At 40.7% G+C, this 20537-nt stretch overlaps 1 protein-coding gene across 1 annotated transcript in view; it reads left to right on the top strand.

Annotated features, from left to right (window-relative positions):
- PIP5K1B (phosphatidylinositol-4-phosphate 5-kinase type 1 beta) overlaps positions 1-20537 on the top strand; it is a 313112-nt gene that overhangs the window by 120846 nt on the left and 171729 nt on the right. Inside the window, exon 3 of the mRNA XM_054583051.1 lies at positions 4069-4137. Within this exon, the coding sequence (XP_054439026.1) occupies positions 4069-4137 (69 nt within the window). The remainder of the gene's footprint in view (positions 1-4068; positions 4138-20537) is intronic.

The following is a 20537-nucleotide window of genomic DNA, read 5'->3' as shown; positions in this document are numbered from 1 at the left end:
ACATTAGTGAACAAAACAGACTAAAGTTTCTGTGGAGTTTAAAATTCTTTGGAAGATGACAGACCAAAACAAAAACCCACTATAAGAAATAAGTAAACTCTATAGTATTTTGGACACAGAAAAAAGAAGGTGAGTTAAGGGGGATCAGGAATATGAGGGCAGTGGGGAGCTGAACAGGTTGCAGTTGAAGATAGGATGGTCAAGCTAAACACCAAGCAGAAGTTAACATGTGAGCAAAGACTTGAAAATGATAAGCAGGGATTTATTCTTATCTATTTACATTTGACTATTCAGGCAGTGAAAATAGTTAATGCTGCAGCATTTTGATGTGTTTGAGGACCAGCAAAAAACATCTGAAACAGGGGCAGTGACGGGGAAGTAATTCAGACGAGCTGAGGTCAGAGAAGGAACAGGGAGAGGGTGGGTGAATCATATAGGGTCTTGTAGGCCATTTGCAAGGACTTTGGCTTTTACGCAGGATGAAATGGGACCCTGAGGCTGATGTTATTCAACCTTTCGGATCTCTTAATTCTACTAATATATTATTCTAAACTCACCAAATTATTATGAAAAGACTAGAAAAAATAGTTATTCTTTAAATGAATTAAGCAGATACAGCATGGAAGGAGGAAACTTGTCTTTGAGACCTTCAGACTCTAAAATGGACAGAATGAATGGACACAAATGGAATTCAAAGTTTTGACTGATCAGGTATCCCAGATGGTCGTAACTTGGCAATGACAAAGGATGCGGGCTTGCTGTCAGAAACCGTAGACATCAACAACCAGGACTCTCCCACCCCTGCTCCAAAAAGATCAGACATAAAAAAATGTCAGTTGTAGGTCTGGGAAACTTGTGAGGGATGTGGGGGTCCAGGATGCCCCAGAGAATCGATTTTCAGCCTACTTATCAGTAGTGCCTTCTAACTCCACCAAAATTATAATAATGCTTGTCCTTTTGGCTTGTTCTGGGGGATTTAGCCTTGCCACTGATGTTCAACATATTTATTGAGGTCACATCCTTGATCCACCCGTGTCTAAGGCAATGTTTATGGAGGTTGTTTTCTCGAGACTGCATTCAAGAGCAGCAGGTAGTAGGTTTCATAGGCCTATCCACCACAAATACATTCACAGACAAAAAATGGGGAAATGTTGGGAACCGTCCTGCCTGGTTTCAGGGACTGTAGCCTTGCCAATAGACGAGAGGGCCCCAAGGCTGGAGCTGAGCAAGGAGGCCTTGGGAAAATAGGCCACTGAGGAGACAGAACCTGTCCCCCTGGCAGGGGCTGCTCCTCACATCACCCTGCTTGGCCCTGGAAGATGGCTTGTTAGTCAATGATGGGTAACACCCCTCGATGGCAGCGGAACCTAAGACAGGCACAGTTGCATGGGGGCCATCAGGGAAGGACTTGAGGGACACAGAGAAGGGGCAAAAGACCCTCGCCTCTCAGTTTTGTCATGGCTGGAGTCCTCATTCTATCTGGAAGAAGTCTCCTTATCTCTTGGCTGCTCTGCCTACTGCCTGACCAGGTCAGTGAAACAATACTAAAGGCAGGTACAGCCCTAAACTGGATCGGGTGGTTCCCCGGGGACAATTCAGCCTGGGAAAGGAATGCATTGGAGCCTATGCAACTTACTTCGCTAAGAATGCCCTCAAGCTAATGAGTAATGATGTTTGGGGTTGAGCATAGGATGTGATCAGTTTCCCAGGTTTCAGGGCCAAATGGGCACCACCCTGTCTACCAGACCCTGACCTGAGGCAAATTTCTGTGTTCCTTCAATCATAGCCTTTTAACATTGATGATAAAAGCCACTTCAAGAGAAGGGCTTGAGGCATTCTCTACCAGAGGGAATCGCCACCCCCTTTTCCTGGAAGACCAAGAAAATGACTTATTTTACCAAGAGAATAAGTCTGGAATGACTTATTTTATTTCTCCATCCATGGCAACCCAGGTAGACTCTGCGGAAATGGAGTACCACCCATCACACAAATGGAATTCAAAGTTTACCAAGAGGATGCTTTGATTCATGGGTAGTGATAGGTACATCTGATAAGGTTGGCTTGCCATGGGCCATTCTTGAATTTTCTGAGATGGCTTTTAGTCATATCAAGATTATGGCAGTAAGAGGAAACTCAGGCATGTAGTTGCAATGCAGAGAAGTGGCTGGCCAGTTCTTAGGTTTCACACACATTTCGTTTATTACACTATGTTTATTAAAAGCCCAAGATTTAAAATATGCTTCAAAGGCTTATGAGGAAGAAGTTTTACTCCTCCTGGGTGTATAGAATGCTCTTCATGCAATTTAAGATCAGACCCTTAGATATCATGGTTCCCTGATTATGTGGTATCCTTGTTTACATATAAGTAACTTGTCTTAAAATTTTAAATGAATTAAAATTTAAGTGCAAAAATTTTATCATTAAAATGTGAGAGAAATACATGTGTAAACATCTGATATCTCCCAATGAAAAAAAAATAATTTTACTTAAAAGCATTGGAATAAACCTAAAATGTAGTCAGTAGTTTTGAGTATGAAAAATATAAAACTTCTCTGTCATAATTATAAAACAAATTTAAAGAGAGCACGTAAAATATTCATACTGTTTGGAAACAGATTAATAACCTTAATACAAAAGAATCAGTAAGGAAACAACTACTATCAGTAATTATAATAGGTAAAAATCAATAACTAAAACAATAAGGAAACAACTACTATCAGTAAATATAATAGGTAAAAATCAATAACTAAAACACTAAGACTCTTACTAGATAAATAGAAAAAACAATAGAAAACTCAAAAGAAGACATGCAAAGAGCTAAATAAATAAATAAATATATATACATATAAATATATATACACACACACACAATGTTAACCTTTACTAATAATTTTCAAAGATGCAAATTAAAATTAGGAGATGCTTTTTTAAACCTGTTAAATTAGAAATGATTATAATGTTTACTAAGCATGTAAGGAAACCAACTCCCACTCACTGCTGACAGTGTAAATGGGTATATTCTTCTTGGAAAGAAATTTAGCAGTCTGTAGTGAGAACTTTCAATTTCTTAATGGCCTGGTATTTTTAGGAATCTAGTCCAAGAAAACATTGAAGGTGGACAAAGACAGAAGCTTAAAATAATTCTTTGTAGAGGCAAAATCCTTGGACTACATCAACTATTCTTTAACAGACAGTTGTGTTTACACAGTGCTGCCTTGCAACTAGAAAAAAGAAATTTATTCTTACAATGAGATATTTATAATCAAATGGAAAAAATCTAATCACATAAACCAGCTATTTTCAACTTTTTACATGTCATGCCACTGAAAAACTAATTGCTAAAATTCTGCAGCACACCAAAAAGTATATAATTTTTTTGTCGATCTGACAAAAAAAATGTATCATTTTTGATCCGTTTACCTCAGAGGGCTATTGTTGTGTTGGCTGTTGTCATTTTTTTACTTGACAATCTTAAGGGAAAAGAGCTCAGTGCTCCTGACTAAAGAGTCAGATGTCGCGTCTTTTCAAAATTCTTGGAGCACACTGGTTGAAAATAAATGACATAAATGTTTAGTGAAAAACTCTGTTAAGATGGTATAATATTTTTAGTATGAAAGTACATGGAACAAAATGTGGCAACAAATGGGTCAGAATGAATGGTGGAGGTGCCCGAGGGTAGTAGATTTGAGTAATTTTATGTTTTGGTTCTTATTTTTTGGTACTTTCCATATATTTTTACAGGAAGCATCTATAACCAGAAGAAAAACGTTTTAAAGGTTCTGGAGAAAGAAACTTATTTACATGTGGTGGGATTGGGCTTTCATAGCATTTTTCCTATGGAGTACAGTGTACTACCAAAATTATTTAGAAGTAAAGCTTTATTTTGGAAAGGTTAGGGACCGCTGATTTTTTTTAGTATTCTGAGAAATCTCTTACTTTCTTGGAGACAACAGCAATAACAACAAAAATATACTTAACCAAAGTAGATCCTCTTATTAACAATATTAGTAGCATATTGTATTTCAGAGCAGAGCTGTGAATTCAAATAGGGACTTTTTTCTCTTGTAGATGTCGTCTGCTGCTGAAAATGGAGATGCAGCACCTGGAAAACAAAACGAAGAAAAAACCTATAAAAAGGTGAGCGTTTTATTTTCTTTTGTCAGTTCAGAAAGAGGAACACTTTTATAGCTTAGAACGTTAATACTGTTATAGGTTCTTGTAGTTAAATTACTACCTTGGTTTCCTATTGCTGTTGTAACAAATTACCACAAACTTGGCAGCTTATTCAACACAAATGTTTTATCTTACAGTCCTGTAGGTCATAAGTCTGATGTGGGTCTCATCATGCTGGGATCCAGCTGTCAGCGGGGGCTGTTGTCCTTTCTGGGGGCTCTTGGAGGGGAGCCCGTATTCTTTTCCAGCTTTTCCCGGTGGCCTGCATTCCCTGTATCAGGGTTCTCTTCCACCTGCAAAACCAACAAGGGCTGGTCTATCCCAGGCTGTGTTACCCTGATACTTTAAAGAACCCTTGTGATAACACTAAGCCCTCCTGGATAATCCAGGATAATCCCGTTATTTTAAAGTCAGATGATTATTGACCTTATTTCCTCTGCAACCTTAACTCCTTGCTGCCGCATAACATAACATATTCACAGGCCCCAAGGGTTAGGACATGGATATCTTTGGCAGGCCATTCCTCTGCCTACTACAATTACTATGATATAGAGGCCCTTATGGGTATGGGTTTGTTTAATTGACTCACTGCTTTCTACCAGATAGTACACATTTTCTACCTTTGTATTAAAAAAAAATATTTAGGGTGAAATTCTGTCCCACCCCTTTCTAAGTCTCTCAGATTCCATGTTGGCAACCCACTTCACAATAATCTCTTTCCAGACTTCCCAGTGTACATTACCTTACCATTCTTTGACTGATAAAGCTTGGCTCCTAGCAACCAAGCTAACGTTCCCAGGCATCTGTACTCGGGATTTTAAATGGACTGTGCATTGTAGCTTTTAAAAAGTCCTTGTCCCCCTTTCCTCTTGTGAGTAGGAGGCTTATGCATTGAAGGTTTATTATATCTCAACTTTTCCTTTTGCATTTTACTCTTTAACGGATAGCAGCGAGGAGTTTTGTCATGAAGTACATGTGCCATTTGATCTATTCACATGTTCAGGTTGTGGAACTAACAGGATGTGTTTCCTGTTTTTTTGTTGTTGTTTTTTTTTAATCTCACCCGAAGGAATGTTTTTATTGATTTTAGAGAGAGGAAGGAAGAGAGAGAGAGAGAGAGAGATGTCGATCATCAATGTGAGAGAGAAGCATCTACTGGTCACCCTCCGTAGGCGCCCCCACCAGGGATCAAACCCACAGCCTAGGTGTGTTCCCTGACCGGGAATCGAACCAGCAACTTTTTTGTGTGGGGGACGATGCTCCAACCAACTGAGCCACCCGGCCAGGGCTCCTGTTCTGTTTTTATATAGGAAAATATACTCTGTTTGGGGGGTATAACTTGTCCTCTGACTTTCCTACTCAGTCGAACCTAGAAATATAAACAGGGAGGGTGCCACCCTAAGTGATGACATGCTTGAGGAAGAGCGGGGTGAAGATTCAAGTGCTCAGAAGCCAGATTATTTGTTGTAAAATTTGTGCATCTGGCCAAAGGCAACAATACACTATTTATTTTTTAGACACAGGTGGAAAACCAAATCCTATCTCATTTACACAAGACTTGTTGTAAATTCAGGCAAGCATGAGACCAACAAACATAGAGACAGTCAAATTGCCAGCCTGTCGTTACTTTCGATCAGTTTCAGGCAGTTTTCTCAATCAGCATCAAATGCACTGATTCTTGACTGAATTCTGACTTAAAGAAGGCCCCTTAGTGATGCAAAAGTAATAGAATGTGAGCATGACATCTTAGAGTTTGCTAAGAAGCATGTCCTGCCCAAGAATTTAGAAAAGTGAGTCTTTAACAATACTATAGTATGATTCTGTGATTAATTCATCTAAAGGATATTTGACTGAGCAATACTGGGAAGGCTGTAAAACTAAAAATCAGATTCTAAAGAGAGTAAATAATTCCAGTAAGAGAAGATGCAGGATGCAGGGAACGTAAGAAGATGGAAGGAAGGGAGGGAGGGAGGGAGGCAGAGAGGGAGGGAGGGAGGCAGAGGGGGAGGGAGAGAGGGAGGGGGGAGGGAGGGAGGAGGGAAGGAAGGGAGGAGGGAAGGAAGGAAGGAAGGAAGGAAGGAAGGAAGGAAGGAAGGAAGGACGGAAGGACGGAAGGAAGGAAGGAAGGAAGGAAGGGGGACCTGCCAATGATTTTTTTTTTAATGTGTGATGACATAGGGATGCTGTTGATGATTTCTGATTTTAAAAGGAACATAAGCAATGGGAGGAGGTATGCAGGCCCTGTGTAAGAAAAGCACCAAAAGACAGTATGGTACCTAGGAATTAAGTCCTCAGTAAACATGATGTTGATATGCACAGCAAGATGGGATCACTTAGGGAGTATTGCTTTGCTGACAGGTAAAAGCCCAGCTAAATTACTCAATTTCATTCTTCTCAATTAAGCAAAAAGACCATAAAAATGGTGTTGTTCATGGTGCAGTTAGAAGAGGTGATAATAGAAGTCACATTAACTATTGCAAATATGTTTGTCCCTCAGTCCAGAAGAGCCATATCCTAGATGAAAGAACTTAAAGCTAGAACAGGGAAACCACTGAGTGTGAGCTTTGAGAAATCAAAAGAATGGAAAAGTTGTCAAAAGGCAGGAGATAAGCAAATATCATCCCTATTTTCAAATAGGAGGAAAAGGTACGTTGTGGAAACCAGATGTAAGTGAGACTGCTCCTTGGCATAATTCGAGCATGGATTAGTAAACACATGTTTGTTTAAATGTTATACATTTAAAGAAGAAGAAACACGTCTTCCACAAACCTGTAGAGCTTTAAAAAGGTATGGTTTATGTCATATTAACTGTGTTTCCTATCATGAGATGGCCATTACATTAATCTCTGATAAGGAGAATGCTCAGGTTTTATGAATCTTGATTTAAAGGCACCTGGAAGATTATTAGGGCATCCTTTCAGACAAAGTAGAGAAAGATGGAGTAAATATTTGGTTAGTGTGTAGTTGGTACGTGATTGGACTCATGTTCCCAAGAATGGCAGTTTTGCCCCTATTGGCTAAGTCTCTACCAGCATGATGCATGAATTGACCCTGTGTGGCCTAGCAATTTTTACCTATGATCTTAATAAAAGTATAAAAGCTAAGCTTTATCTAATATGCAAATTACAAAAAACTGGGAATGATAACCAGCAGACTAGATGAGTTTCATCAAGGCCACCGACCCTTTCATTAACTATTGTCCCTTTTACAAATACCTTAAAGTTAAAAATTTCTTTTTCTCAGTCCTAAAGCTCTGACTATGGGGTATGCACACTTTTAATAAGAAGCTTTGATGCCCCTATTGGGTCTTTGCCTGTGACTGAAGCCAATCTATAGGGTCCAGGTTAAAAACCACTGCCCACCCCCCCCCACCCCCCGCCTATTATGCTAGGCATTGAGAAGGATACCAAAGGAGTTTACAGGGAACTTACAGTCAAGTGGGGAAATGAAGACATGGAAACAATTTTAGAACACAAGTAGTCTGTAACAACATGTCCGAAAGAGGAGAAATCGGTGTGGGTTAGAGTGAACGAGCAGACTTAGGCTGTCTGTATCTGCCCCCAGATCTACTGGGCAGCTGCCAGCAACACTCAGTGTCATGACTGCTGATTTCCACGTGTTTTTAGGGAACACTCACTGTTCATGGAACAATGTTATGCGCTCTAGGTCTCGGTTGTTTGCATGTGATTATTTGGGCTGGCTGCTACTTGTTCTTCCAGTTGTCCATTTTTCTAATCCATTATCAGTTCCATTATCAGGAAGACTAGCTAAAGTCCGTTGGTGAGGTTAATGGCTCGAATTAATGGCTAAAATGAGAATTTTGATTTAAGCTGCTTCAAACAATCATGTTACCCATTGAGACAGACATTAAGGGCTACCTTGCTGTGTTTACAGAGTGTAGATATTTCCAGTCTCAGTTCATTTATTGAGTGTATTCCATAAGAGTTGTAAATGCAAAAGCCTTCAGGGCAAGGTAGGTAACAAGGAAGGAGAGTGGTAAACAGGAAAATAGACACCTATAAAGGGGGCAGGTGGCACTCAGCTCCAGCTAATAGAGCTATGCATGAGCGCTCACCCAGGACTGCCAGACTTCTCAGCACACCACAACTGTGGATTCTGATGTGAAATCTTCCCATTTTTAAAGGTTGGCAGTTGATTCAAAAGTTTCAAAAGAACACTCTGAATAAAACAACATATTATTGATCATCTCTGATCCCCGGGCAGGGACCGGTTTGTAACATCCTCACTATTTGGGTAGAGATGTGAGATAGAAGAGTACGATGCAAGAGGAATTCCTGTAAGATTTGGTCCCTGCTTCCTATGACCATGCAACTTATCTAACAGAAAAAATATGGGCCCACATGAAAAAATTAGATAAAGACTCAAATTGGTATTACGTGTCAAGACAAGTGACATTTCACTTAATCCTCTAGCACATCCTGATGAACCTGGAGCTTATGACAGTCTTCTGGGAAAAAGTCATTTTCTTGGGTTTCTTTGTTGGCAGAGCATTTCGCTGGGATAAATATTTCATAGATGTCCCGTTGTTTTTTTGTCATGGCAGAACAATCTCACTTCTTCGGTGACTGCATTGATTTACCTACTCATTTGTCTCAATGACCAGGAGTCTGCACAGGCACAGAATCAGGAATGAACCTCATTTGTTAGAGGGACAGGAGAGTCTGGCCTGGACACAGCTAAGTGTCAGTGTTTGGGGCACGTTGCAGACAATTTGGGAAATACGGGCTGCCTCTAAATGACAGCCAGCCTTGGGGCCGGTTTGAGGTCAGCACTATTCATTAGAACTTGCTGCGAAGATGGAAGTGTTCTATAATCTGCACTAATACAGGAGTTACAAGCTGCGTGTGGCTCTCAGTTACTTGAAATGTGGTCAGTGTGTCTGAGGAATGAATTTTTAATTTTAAAATCACTTCAATTTAATTAATTTCTTTATGTTTAGTGATTTTTAGAAGAGAGAGAGGAGGCAAGGGAGAGAGAGAGAGAAGCATCAATTTTTTGTTCCACTTATTTTTGCATTCATTGGTGGCTTCTTGTATGTGCCCTGATTGGAGACCAAACCCACAACCTTGGTGTATTAGGATGATGCTCTAAACCACTAAGCTACCCAGCCAGGGCCAAATCAGTTCAGTTTAAATAAGCACATGTGGCGAATGCTTACCACATGTACAAACAACAATGAAGACTGACCTGAAAGTTTCCAATCTGAGTAACGATCAGAAATTTTCTGGCATTGTTGGAATTAGAGAAGATAGAGGAAGAGATTAAAAAAAAACAACAAGATGATAAACTTAGAAGAGGTCAGGAAGCAGGGCATCAGTTCACTCAGGTAAAATACCAGTGCCAGGGATATAAGTTTTCTTTTGTATGTGAAGAAATTGCCCACTGCACCTCTACCCTTCTAAAATAAGCGAATGTCACCATGGTTAAATGACTTACCGCAGGTCACCCAAATAAGATGGGCATTAAGAGAACATTGTCAAGGAGTTGACTCAAGTCTCCAGGCATATGATGTCCTAATTTTGTCCATCAAAACTGATCAGTGTTTCCCAACCCCCTGCACATTGACTGGCATGGGAAGTGTTCACCACCACCGTCTGAGTTTCTTTTGCACATCTCCACCCAAAAGTTGTCATTCCAGGCCTCCCACCCCCTGCTATACTTCTTCCACTCTGGCTGAGCCACACTAGGCCCCTACTGGGAGATTCAGGTTTTGCTTACTGCTGCAAACTGCCTTGGGTGCGAAGGTCATCCGCCTTTGGCACCAACACCACAACTTTGGATGTGCCAGTCATCTCTGACCAATTTCCACCATGTCGGGTACACTGATGACAGCACTCAGAACACGCTAGCAGGAAACTGACCAGACTAGGACACAAACAGCGTCCTTGACCCAAGTTTTCCAGTTTTTTCCATTTTGTTTTGTTTTATTTTTTAAGACCCTGCCTGTCCTTTAGTTCCAGGGTCTTAGCCAGCTTCCCCTTCAGTGGAGGAGGCAGGAGGGAATCGTGCCTGCTCCTTGCCACATTACAAGGAAAGATGTCTTTTGTGACTTTTTAAATATGAGTGAGGTAATAACTCAGAGGCACTTCGATCTAAGAGGAAGCATTTACTTAAATACAAGTTTTTAAATAAGATATCTCTGGGAAGATACAGAGGTAGCTACTAACATTGGCTGCCTGTGGGGAGAAGCGGATGGTGGGAATCTTAAGTTGGGGGAAACTTTTCTGTGTTTACTGTTTATGCATATTTAGTTTTGAATGAGTAACATTTTCAGATGGGGAGAGAGTAGCTGGCATGTGTGTCATGCCCTGACTGCCCTTCTCTTCTTTTAGGTCCTGGAAAGCCAGCAGTTTTATAAAACAAGACACTTGCTTTCTGCCCTGGTGGAATTACACTCTGTAATGTTACCGAGGCATCTGTGTCTTTGCACTGAGCAGCGGTTGTCATGAGTAATAACCACACTGGCCTCTAGAAGAGTGGTCCTAGGGCCTTCCAAGTGTTATTCCTAATTCACTTTAATCCAAAACCCCTAATTAACGCAGTGGTTCTGAACCAGCACTTCTTCCCCCCAGGGGACACTTGGCAATGGCCGGAGACAATTTTGGTTGTCACAAATGAGGCAGGGGGAGGGTTGCCATTGGCATGTAGGATGTAGATGCCAACGATGCTCTATCCTAAAATGCACATAACAGAACCCATAACAAAAAATTATCAAGATCCTAGTAGCAGCAAAGCTACCAGCCTTGCCCAAACCAGACTACTCTTCTACGTGGAGGGTGGATGTGAGTCCAGCTCATCTAGCTACTTCTTGTATAACCTCAGGCATTTTCCCTAATTGATCTGAATCTTAATTTTCCTCATTGGTGGAATGTATTTAATACCTACCCTGACTGCTCATAGCGCTGTGAGGATGAGACGGTTTAGCAGATGTGAACACATCCTGGGAAAAGCGGAATGCCAACGAGTGAAATCACTGTTTCCATTAGCAAAAGCAAGATTCCCTCAGCCTCAGATTTCCAACCAGATTAGTTCTCTTAGAACTGAGCATGGCAGCCAGTGTGACTGCCACCCACCCCCTGTGCTGGGCTCAAGGACAGAACGGTCACTCGCATCCTAGTGCTGTTCTCGTCTGGCATGGGCATGGGAGGGTAAACAGTGAGTGCTGGAGCAGGACACTGTGTCCTTCCCAAGAGCAGTGGCTTCAGAAATAAGAAAGATATACACCTAATAGTGAGCTACCACTGTGTGTTTAGGACAAATACCACATGATATCACTTATATGTGGAATCTAAAGAACAAAATAAATGAACAAAGTAGAAACAGACTCATAGATACAGGGAACAAATTGATGGAGGCTGGAAGGTTGGGGGGAAACAGAGGGGTGGGGTATTGGGGGATGGGATAAAAAATGTAATCGGATAAGAAGTACCAATTGGCAGTAACGAAGAAGCATGGGGATATATGGCAAAGCATAGGGAATATAATTAACAATATTGTAATAACTCCATACAGTGCCAGCTGGGCACTTGAATTATTGGAGGGAACACTGTGTATGTACATGAATGTCTGTATACCGTGCTGTACACCTGAAACTAATACCAAAAGTGTGAAATGCAAACTGTAACCAAGAAATAATCCCATCAGATTTAAAAGCATGTATAATCATCTACTATTACCATCTACCCTTGTGTGCAGGTCTTCCCTCTAAACCCCGCAGCTTCCATATAGGATCACCTGGGCTTCTACCTGCTTCCTTGCTAAGTTCTAAAGCAAGCAATTTCAAATCTGGCTTTATGACTTTTAAGTACGATGTTGCAGGTAATTAAGCAAAAAAATATTGGCAGCTTTGAAATAGCAGGAGAAGCTAGCTCTCTTACTGGGTGTTCCCCTGAGATGTTCATTTCTGAGTGACTTCTTTTATGTTCACTTTGGAGGGAGCATCTCTGTGCTGATGCACCCAGGCCCAGGGTTACTGTGCCTCTGCATTGTGATTAACTATGGACTGTCCATCTTTCAGACCCAGATTCCAATGAAACATCGCCCTGATGTCCCCAAAACACTCATCTAGGAGAAGATGTTTTATACGCTGAACTTGCTGCACAGTTTCCTCCAGGGGCAACAACAACCAGTGCATTGTTGGGTTTGGTGTTAACGGCAGGCTGGGGTTTTCTGTTTTGCAGCCGGTGAGGCCATCTGAGCTGGAGTTCCTCCTCTCAGGACACAATGTTGCTTTTGTCTTTAAATTAAAAGTCTTAATGTACAGGCAATCTGCACGTCTTCCTGCTTCCTGCGCAGCCTGGCTAACATGGTTCTGATCTGGCCAGCAGGCTCCTTGCCCCAAGGCCTGTGGCTTTTCCATTTTTATCACTGCCATCCCCACTTCCCTTGTCTGGATACTTATGAGAGATTTTTTAAAGGTGGCTTTTAAGAAGTTGCTCAAGAACCTAGAGATTTAAAGTTATGAAATTCTATATTCTAAATTCTGAAAAAGACCAGCAATGAAGGTTAGGTTCTTGTCTCATACCTACTATCAAGTTCTGCCAGACAGTATACCCCTATTTCCTGGCCAGTTCTGTTCACTGTTTGTGCACCCTGACTCTGTGACTTTTATTACACCAAGAAAGCAGCATGAGACAGCCAGCCCTCGCCGTGGAAGCCATCATACCTGAGACATTCAGCACGTCATTAAAGAGAAAAGAAAAAGAAAGTGGCTGTACTCTCGAGGGACTATAAAATTAAGATTTCCAGTCCTCTTATGTCTTTTTTGCCCAACTTCCCATACTTATTTATATCCAGAGACACAAATTGAGTCCAATTATAAGGAAAATTTTTAACTTTTCATAGGACCAGCTATATTTTTTTCCCAGCAGAGAGGAGACCAGCGCTCTTACATTTATATCGGTCTTTCTCCTTATCCAAGTGCTGCTGTCTACTTTGCATTATGGATCAGGGAGCATTTGGCTATTGAGCATAAAGCTGAAATATGGGCTGTCTAAGTGACATTCTAATTCTCCCAAGTGAATTGTTCATGTTGTGACTTTGTCATTTTTTTAAGAGTGTTGCCAGTGCCTGGGAGATAAGACATATGTTTGATTGTATGTCCATGCATTCATTTATTTATTCCATTGACAAATATTTATTTAACTTGGCTACGCTTTGAAGGTAGGACAGAGGCCAAGAACCAATCTCTGCCCTAGTCATCTTTTATTGTCATGGTAGAGACAGACCAGAAGAAGTAAACATAATAAAATAATTACTAACTTTATAAATGCAGTGAATAAAGTAAACAAGGGTAGGTGTGCTGCTTGTTAGATTAAGTATTCGGGAGGGGTAGCTCTCTAAGGAGGTGACACGGGCTGGGATTGCAAGAATAAGAAGGAGCCAGCTGACAGAGAGTGAAAGTAAGTATTTTTGACAGAGAGAATAACCAAGGCCTGGCACTCAGTGGGTTCCAGGAGCTGAAAGAGAGGCCAGAGCAATGGAGGATACTGAGCAAGGAAGCATGGGCAAGGTGGGATGAATGCAGTAGTTCTCATCTGGGGCCGCTGTTGTCTCCCAGGGGACAGTAGACAGTGCAGTCACAACTGGGGTTGGGGGTGGGCAGTGCTACTGGCATCTAGTGATGAGCCCAGGGACTCCGCTACACTTCCTTACAGTGCACAGGACAGCCCCTCACAACAAAGGACTCTCTGGCCCCAAATGCCAGTAGTGCTCATTCGAGGAACCCTGGGTCAGAGAAATAGGCAGAGGCCTAAGCCAAGATGGTAGACTAGGAGGAGGAAGCGTGAGGGGAACAAGTTAGAGATAACATTTCAGAGTTGATGTGGACTGGGCTGGCTCATGGTTGCACGTGGGGGTGAGGGCATGGGAGGAGTGATGGGTGACCCCAGGATTCCAATCTGAGCACCTGGAGAGCGATGCCCATTTATCGGGATGAAGAAGAGCGGTACTGGGAAAGGTTTGTGAGGGAAAACTGAGTCTTCCAATTTGGACATATTTGTTTGGGGATGTCCATGAGCTATTGAGGGGAGAATCAAGGAGGTGATTGGAAGTGTGAATTTCGAACTCAGAGTAAAGATCCATGGTTCAGATTCAGTTTGTTGAGTTGTACATCCACAGGAATTGGTGAGATAGATGGAGACGCCCAGGACTGGGAACATCCATATTTTGTTATTCCCTCCTGAGACCCTCCTCCAGGGAGTTACATTACTAAAATAAACAAAGCCGGCCAAGTCATTCCCTTATAATCTCCCGTTGGCCTCCATTACCTGTGGGAAAATCTTCTACACTCTGAAGCACAGCGTGTGGGTCCTTTATAGTCCTTTCCCAGTGGGTGTGTCTCGGCCCATCTCCTGTCATTATCTTCAGCACACACCTAACTGACAGTGTCCATCCCCATTCCTTTGGCCAATGCAGATGACCCTGGAACGTCTTCATTTCAGAAACAGCTCTATCATTGTCATTGTTCAACCTCCCAGACAGCGACGGTTAGTCACTCCTTCCTAGCCCTGTACTTACCTCTCGTATATCATGGATCACTTTGTTTTGTAATAATCACGTACAGTAATGTCCTGCCACCTACTCCAGAGTAGCTGGAGAGCAGGTGCCTTGCCCAATTATCTTGACATCTGTAGGTCCCACACAGTGCCTGGCACATAGAGATCAAGAGATGTATCCCTTTTTTCTTCTTAATTCTAAAACTGTCATAGACTCTACAGAGAGATATGTTCTCGAGCCTACCACCCCAGATCTGCAATTAGAGGTGAGATAAGTCGGGGGAGGGAAGGGGCCACAAAAGGTGTGGAATTTGTATTTTGAATGTTCAAATTGCAGGAAAACACTTTGGAAGAGCTCAGTTCAGCTCTTTTGGCTTTTTCTGTTTCAAAGATGGTAGTGATTATCTACATCATGGGTTGCTGTATTGCTCCTTGCAAGTTGCCTATTAAAGATATGGCATCTTTAAATCCCTTGTCTGTAGTCTACAGACTGCTTATGATCAATGACAGATGGAAGAACTTTGGCAGTGAATTTAAGAAGGCAGTCTTTTCCGTCACTGAAAGGTTCTATTCTTTCCAGATGTTTGGCCCAATTAAAGGCTGCCCCTAGATAGATGCCAGTGATTGTCAGGGGGGATTAGGATTTGGGATTGGCTAGCAGCCCCCTTCTCTACAACAGCAGCAAATGCCCTTTTCTTTGTAAGATAAAAGAAACAGCATCGATGATTTTTTTCAGGTTTGCTATTTCAAAAGGAGAGGGGATAATAACCTAGCAGTTTTTGCTTTTTTATCCTCAACCGCGGACATTTTTTTTTCCATTGCTTTATAGAGGGAATTGGGGGTAGGAGGAGAAACATCCATTGGTTACCTTCTCATATGTGCTGCCCCCTGGGGATTGAACCCACAGCCTAGGTGTGTGCCCTGACCAGGAATCGAACCTATGACTTTTCAGTCTATGGGAAGGTGCTCCCAACAAGTGAGCCACACTGCCCAGCAAATAACCTGGCAGTTTTAAAAGCAACTACATCCTTCACAAAATCATGGAGGGGTGTAGAATTGAAAGCTGGACTCAGGACCCAACGTCTGGCAGTGATGAGAGTGCAGTGTTGACACTCTTCTTTCTTCATCAGCAATTGCCTGAGAAGAGAGTCTGGCCACGGGAGTCAGGCTGGCTCTGCCGTTTATGAGCTCAGCCTCGTGCAGGACACTTGTCTGAGCTTAGTGGTCCCATGTATCGTTTCAGTATTAAATGTGAGGATGAATGAGAAGGTACTTGGAAGATAGTAGTTGGCTGTGCAAATATTAAATTGCTACTATTGCTCTATCCCTACTCACCCCCAGTGGAACTTAAGCCCCATGAGAGCAAGGACTCGGCAGAATGGGTAAAACTAAATATTTAGTAAAGGAGCGGATAGATATTCTACCTTCTCTATTCTGGGACATTGTTCAAATTTGGAATTCCAAATGGTTTGGGACCCTGTTCTCTCTTAATGGCAGTCCCTACTATTGAGTGTTAAGGTGAAAGATGTTTTTTAAAAAGCAGTGGAATTCTGTGGCAAAGGGAAATCTGGTTTTTGCCTATAAAGGAGCGCATGCGTGCGTGCGCGCGTGCACACATGCACACACACACCCTCCCACCCCATCCCCCCCAACCTATGTCCAGAAAGGGAATGTAGTTTTTTCATCTCTCAGTGTCTGATTTAATTTGGGGAAACTGTGTTGGGCTTCAAGAGCCTTTTCTTCTCATCTGTCTCTGCTTTTGCATGTTCTAGCTGCTCTTCCTGGGCCAATGGGAATCTCCTGAGGAAAATGAAATGTCATCTTTCTAAGGACTCAGAGTGCAATAGAATTGAAGACGGGAGGATGTGGGAAGTTGAGGGTGAGCAGGCGATGTCCAGCTTTGTCACATGCTTTTTAAAGAAAATCATGGAAAAACAGCACAATCAGTCCTCCCTCAAGTTTATTTCCTTATTTTTAACTTAATTTTTCTAAACTTGGAGACAAATCTAGTCTACCATTTTCTCCCCTCTATGTTCTGTGAGACATTTAATTTGGATATAATTGTAATAATAAAAATTAGGAGTGTCTTGAAGTTGTAAATAAAAAAGATTTTGAAGTAGTGAAGTTGCATTTGTGAACAAAATCAAAGGATAGAGACTTCTAAGGTTCTTCTTGGTAAGATGAAATCCTGTTTTTTACACAAGTATTCAAACAAGATTGGGCGCATTCAGGGTGGTATGGCCATGGACTTTTATACAAGTATTCAATGTAAAATATGTACTAAGTTAGGTTTCCTTACAAAACCATTTCCTTTCAGAACTCAGGGTATGCTAAGTTAAACTGCCTTCATTAATTTACTTTTAAGCATTTTCTTTTTCTCTAGCATATTGGATACTTCCATTGATATATACTGTTAATTTTTAAATCTGTGTTTTTGAATTATGGAGGTCCTGAATGGTTTCAGGTGAGTTTACAAATGGGCGGGAAGAAACTACAAAGTATAATTGATTGTCTAGCCAAGGAGAGGGTGTTTTAAGTCAGAAGCCAGGTGAGGTAGATGTGGTAATTCTCAGTGAGGCATCCGATGGCCCTCAGAATCCCTTTGGGGACACACAGAGTGGCCGGCGCACAAGGCAGAGCCTGGCCCTTTGACTTTCAGGCTCCCTCCCCGTGAAGGATGTCTTTAAACTAACCATCTACTCTAGAATAGGAAACATTACAGCAATCTGCACCTTCCTGCTTATTGCCCCAAACTCTCCCCCAGCAAGGTCATGTGAACCAGAGAGCCTTGGGCACCCCGGGGCCCGGCACTGCATCGATGTTCCCAGCTTTCCAAGGCCCCAGAAAGCCATGTGTTCTCACTCAGTAGATAAGTCGGGGCACATTCTTGTGTTAGCAGGGAATTAACAGTGAACAGAAAGGACTTGGCCCGTGACCTCACCAAACCAAGTTAAAGGGTCTGGATGTTTTAGCATGTTAGTGAAATACATTCAGAGGTTATTTCCTTTTAGATTCTTTCCGTCTGCTTTAGGGGAGTGCCTGTTTTCCCAGGTCCTCGCTAACACTTACCACTCTTCTTTTTAAAAATCTTTACCAGCCGGATAGGTGAAAAGGCCTTAATTTTCATTTCAATTTGCATTCATTTTTATTCCTGGTAAGTTGGACCTTTTTTTTTTCCAGATGATTTTATTGATATGTATGTCTTCTTCAGAGAATTATCTACAAATACCCTTTGCTGTTTTTTTGTAAAAGCTACTTATATATTAAGGGCATTGCATTTTTGTTGCAAATGTTGTGCTGGTTTAAATTAGTCTTTTCATTTTGCTTACCTTTTTTTTTGGACCCAAGTTTTATAAAGCCAAATTTGTTAATATTTCCTTTAAGACTTTTCTCTTTTTTCTCATTTTTAACTATTTTGCTAGTAATGTTTTGTTTTAATTATAATATTATAATGTGAGGCTTTCCATAGTAGTCTTAATTTTCAAAAATTTCCTGGTGATGTTTTCACATTTACTACTTTAATTGAACTTTAGAATTATAAGGTCACTTCCTCTAAAAAGATTTCTATTGTAATTTTTGTTGAAATTGTATTAAATTCATTAATAACTTAGGGAGAACTGGCAACTTTAACTGTTGAGTCTTCCCTTCCAAGAATGAAATATATATATGTATATATATGTATATCTGTGTATGTGTGTATATATAATATATAATATATGTTCTTTTATGCTCCTCAGTAGGTTTTTATTTTCTTCAGAGATGTGTATCTATTTTTAGTTAAATATATCCCAGAGTAATTTATGTGAGAGTTGTTATTACTTTGGAATTTTTTTCTACTATAAATAGGATTCTTTTCTTTTTTTTTTTAACCTGGGAATGTATAAGATCTAGATTCATGTGAGTTTATTTTGTAAACTGCCAACTTGATTTTTTCAAACGATTCCACTAGATCCATGATTGATTCTTGAATATTGTAGGTAGCAATGATATCATCTCTAAATTATAATTTTTCTTCTTCTAACCAATATTTTATATTTGGTTTTCCTATCTTATTTTATTAACTTGATCTTCCAAAACAAATATCAAAGAATCTTTGTGATAAAAGGACAGCCTTGTCTTGTTGATGATTTTATAGCACAAATGGCCCTTGTACCACTTCCCAGAGTACATTTTTTATCACATACAGGTTATTAATAGATACATAAATAAACATACCTTGATTAATACATTTGGGAAGTATCTCTCTAGTGCTTGCAATAGTATAATGTTGATACTTAACTCAAGAATTATTTTTCATGTTAAGAAAAGTTTCCTTCTGACTCAAATTTTACTAAAAGTGTTTTTAAATCTTAATTGGTTACTGACTTTGTTTATATAATTGATTTAAGCAAACTATGGAAAGATAGTCAATGGAAACACAGTTAGCTCTTTGAGATACTCCAAGTACTTGAAAAATAGTAAAACCATGTTTCTCATAAAATATTATTTAATTTAGATTTGGTATCAATCCAGAAGTTCAGGGTAATTATATCATTTCCTTATAGTTTGGGACAATTTTTAGAAATTCTTCCTTTAGGCCTGCTCATCTTTCCTCCACAGAGCAGAGTAATCTGTGTGGAAATTTTCCTAAAATTTCATGCTTTTCACAAGCTCTGCTGGGGTAGGCAATTTATTGAAATCATTCCTCCTAAGAAATGTTGTTAGGGCCAAGAAAACAAAGGTGGTTTTTGTTTGTTTGTTTGTTGGCTTTTTTTTTTTTTTGGCTTGAAATCCTTTGTTTATTCATCTCAACTTTGCTTTTGAATATAAGTTCATAAATTTGGAATGAGGATGACAGTTAAATGCCCTTTAAGTTTCTTGGTTACTTTTTGTTTTCTGTTTTGTTTGTGTGTTTTTAATTCTGTGATCGTCCCTTGCAGCAATTGCTTTATTAAGAACATGCAGGCCCCAACTGGTGTGGCTCAGTTGGTTGGGCATCATATCGCAAAGTAAAAGGTCGCCAGTTCAATCCCTGGTCAGGGCACATGCCTGGGTTGCAGATTTGGTCCCAGTTGGGGTGCATATGAGAACCAACTAATTAGTGTTTCTCTCTCACATTGATGTTTCTTACCCTCACTTTCTCCCTCCCTTCCCCTGTCTCTAAAAATAAATAAATAAAATCTTTTTAAAGAAGAACATCATGCACGATGCTGTGGAAAATGAAATAAAAGCGAAAGGTGGAGATTAGGTTACGCTTTACTTCTCATCTCTTTTAAGAGAGTCTGAGTTCATTTTCCTTTAGTGCAAAGGCGATAATACTTTGCGTCTTTTCCCACCCTTCCTTAAATACCCTGTGGTCTAGAAACTCAAATGATTCTATGGGTTTAAAAAGATTAATCCTCTATGGGAAAAAGTGAAGATTATCCCTCTTTTGTGTGGCCCAGAGAAAATGAATACATCAGAAAATTATCAAAAGTCTGTCATGAGAGTTTCAATCTGGTAGGAAATGACATTAAATATTCATAAAGCATGGCACTGGGTCCTCACCGCACTTGCTCTTCAAGCCTAGGGGAGTTTTGGCCATCACCAGGATCTAAGCTGTAGAGGTAGTATTGCGGGAAGAAGATGAGGAAGGCAGAGTACTGTGTTCCTGTTGGGTCTGACCTGGGTCGTCTCTAGTCCAAAGAGGTTCTGTGCAGAGCAACTCCCATCCAGAAGGCCAAGTGTGCACTCTTCCATGTCAAACCCATCACTCATTCATTCAACAAATGGCCATCTGGGGCCTGTTTTCTGCCATACATTGAGACCACAGAGATAGAATCCGAGCTCCTTCATTTTAGCCCAGTGTCAACTAGCAGTGAGAAATAC

Source organism: Pteronotus mesoamericanus, unplaced genomic scaffold (assembly GCF_021234165.1).
Source record: "Pteronotus mesoamericanus isolate MK-2021 breed Mesoamerican mustached bat unplaced genomic scaffold, CSHL_Meso_final contig_73, whole genome shotgun sequence".
NCBI classification, from domain to species: domain Eukaryota; kingdom Metazoa; phylum Chordata; class Mammalia; order Chiroptera; family Mormoopidae; genus Pteronotus; species Pteronotus mesoamericanus.
This window is presented reverse-complemented; position numbering and strand designations above follow the sequence as displayed.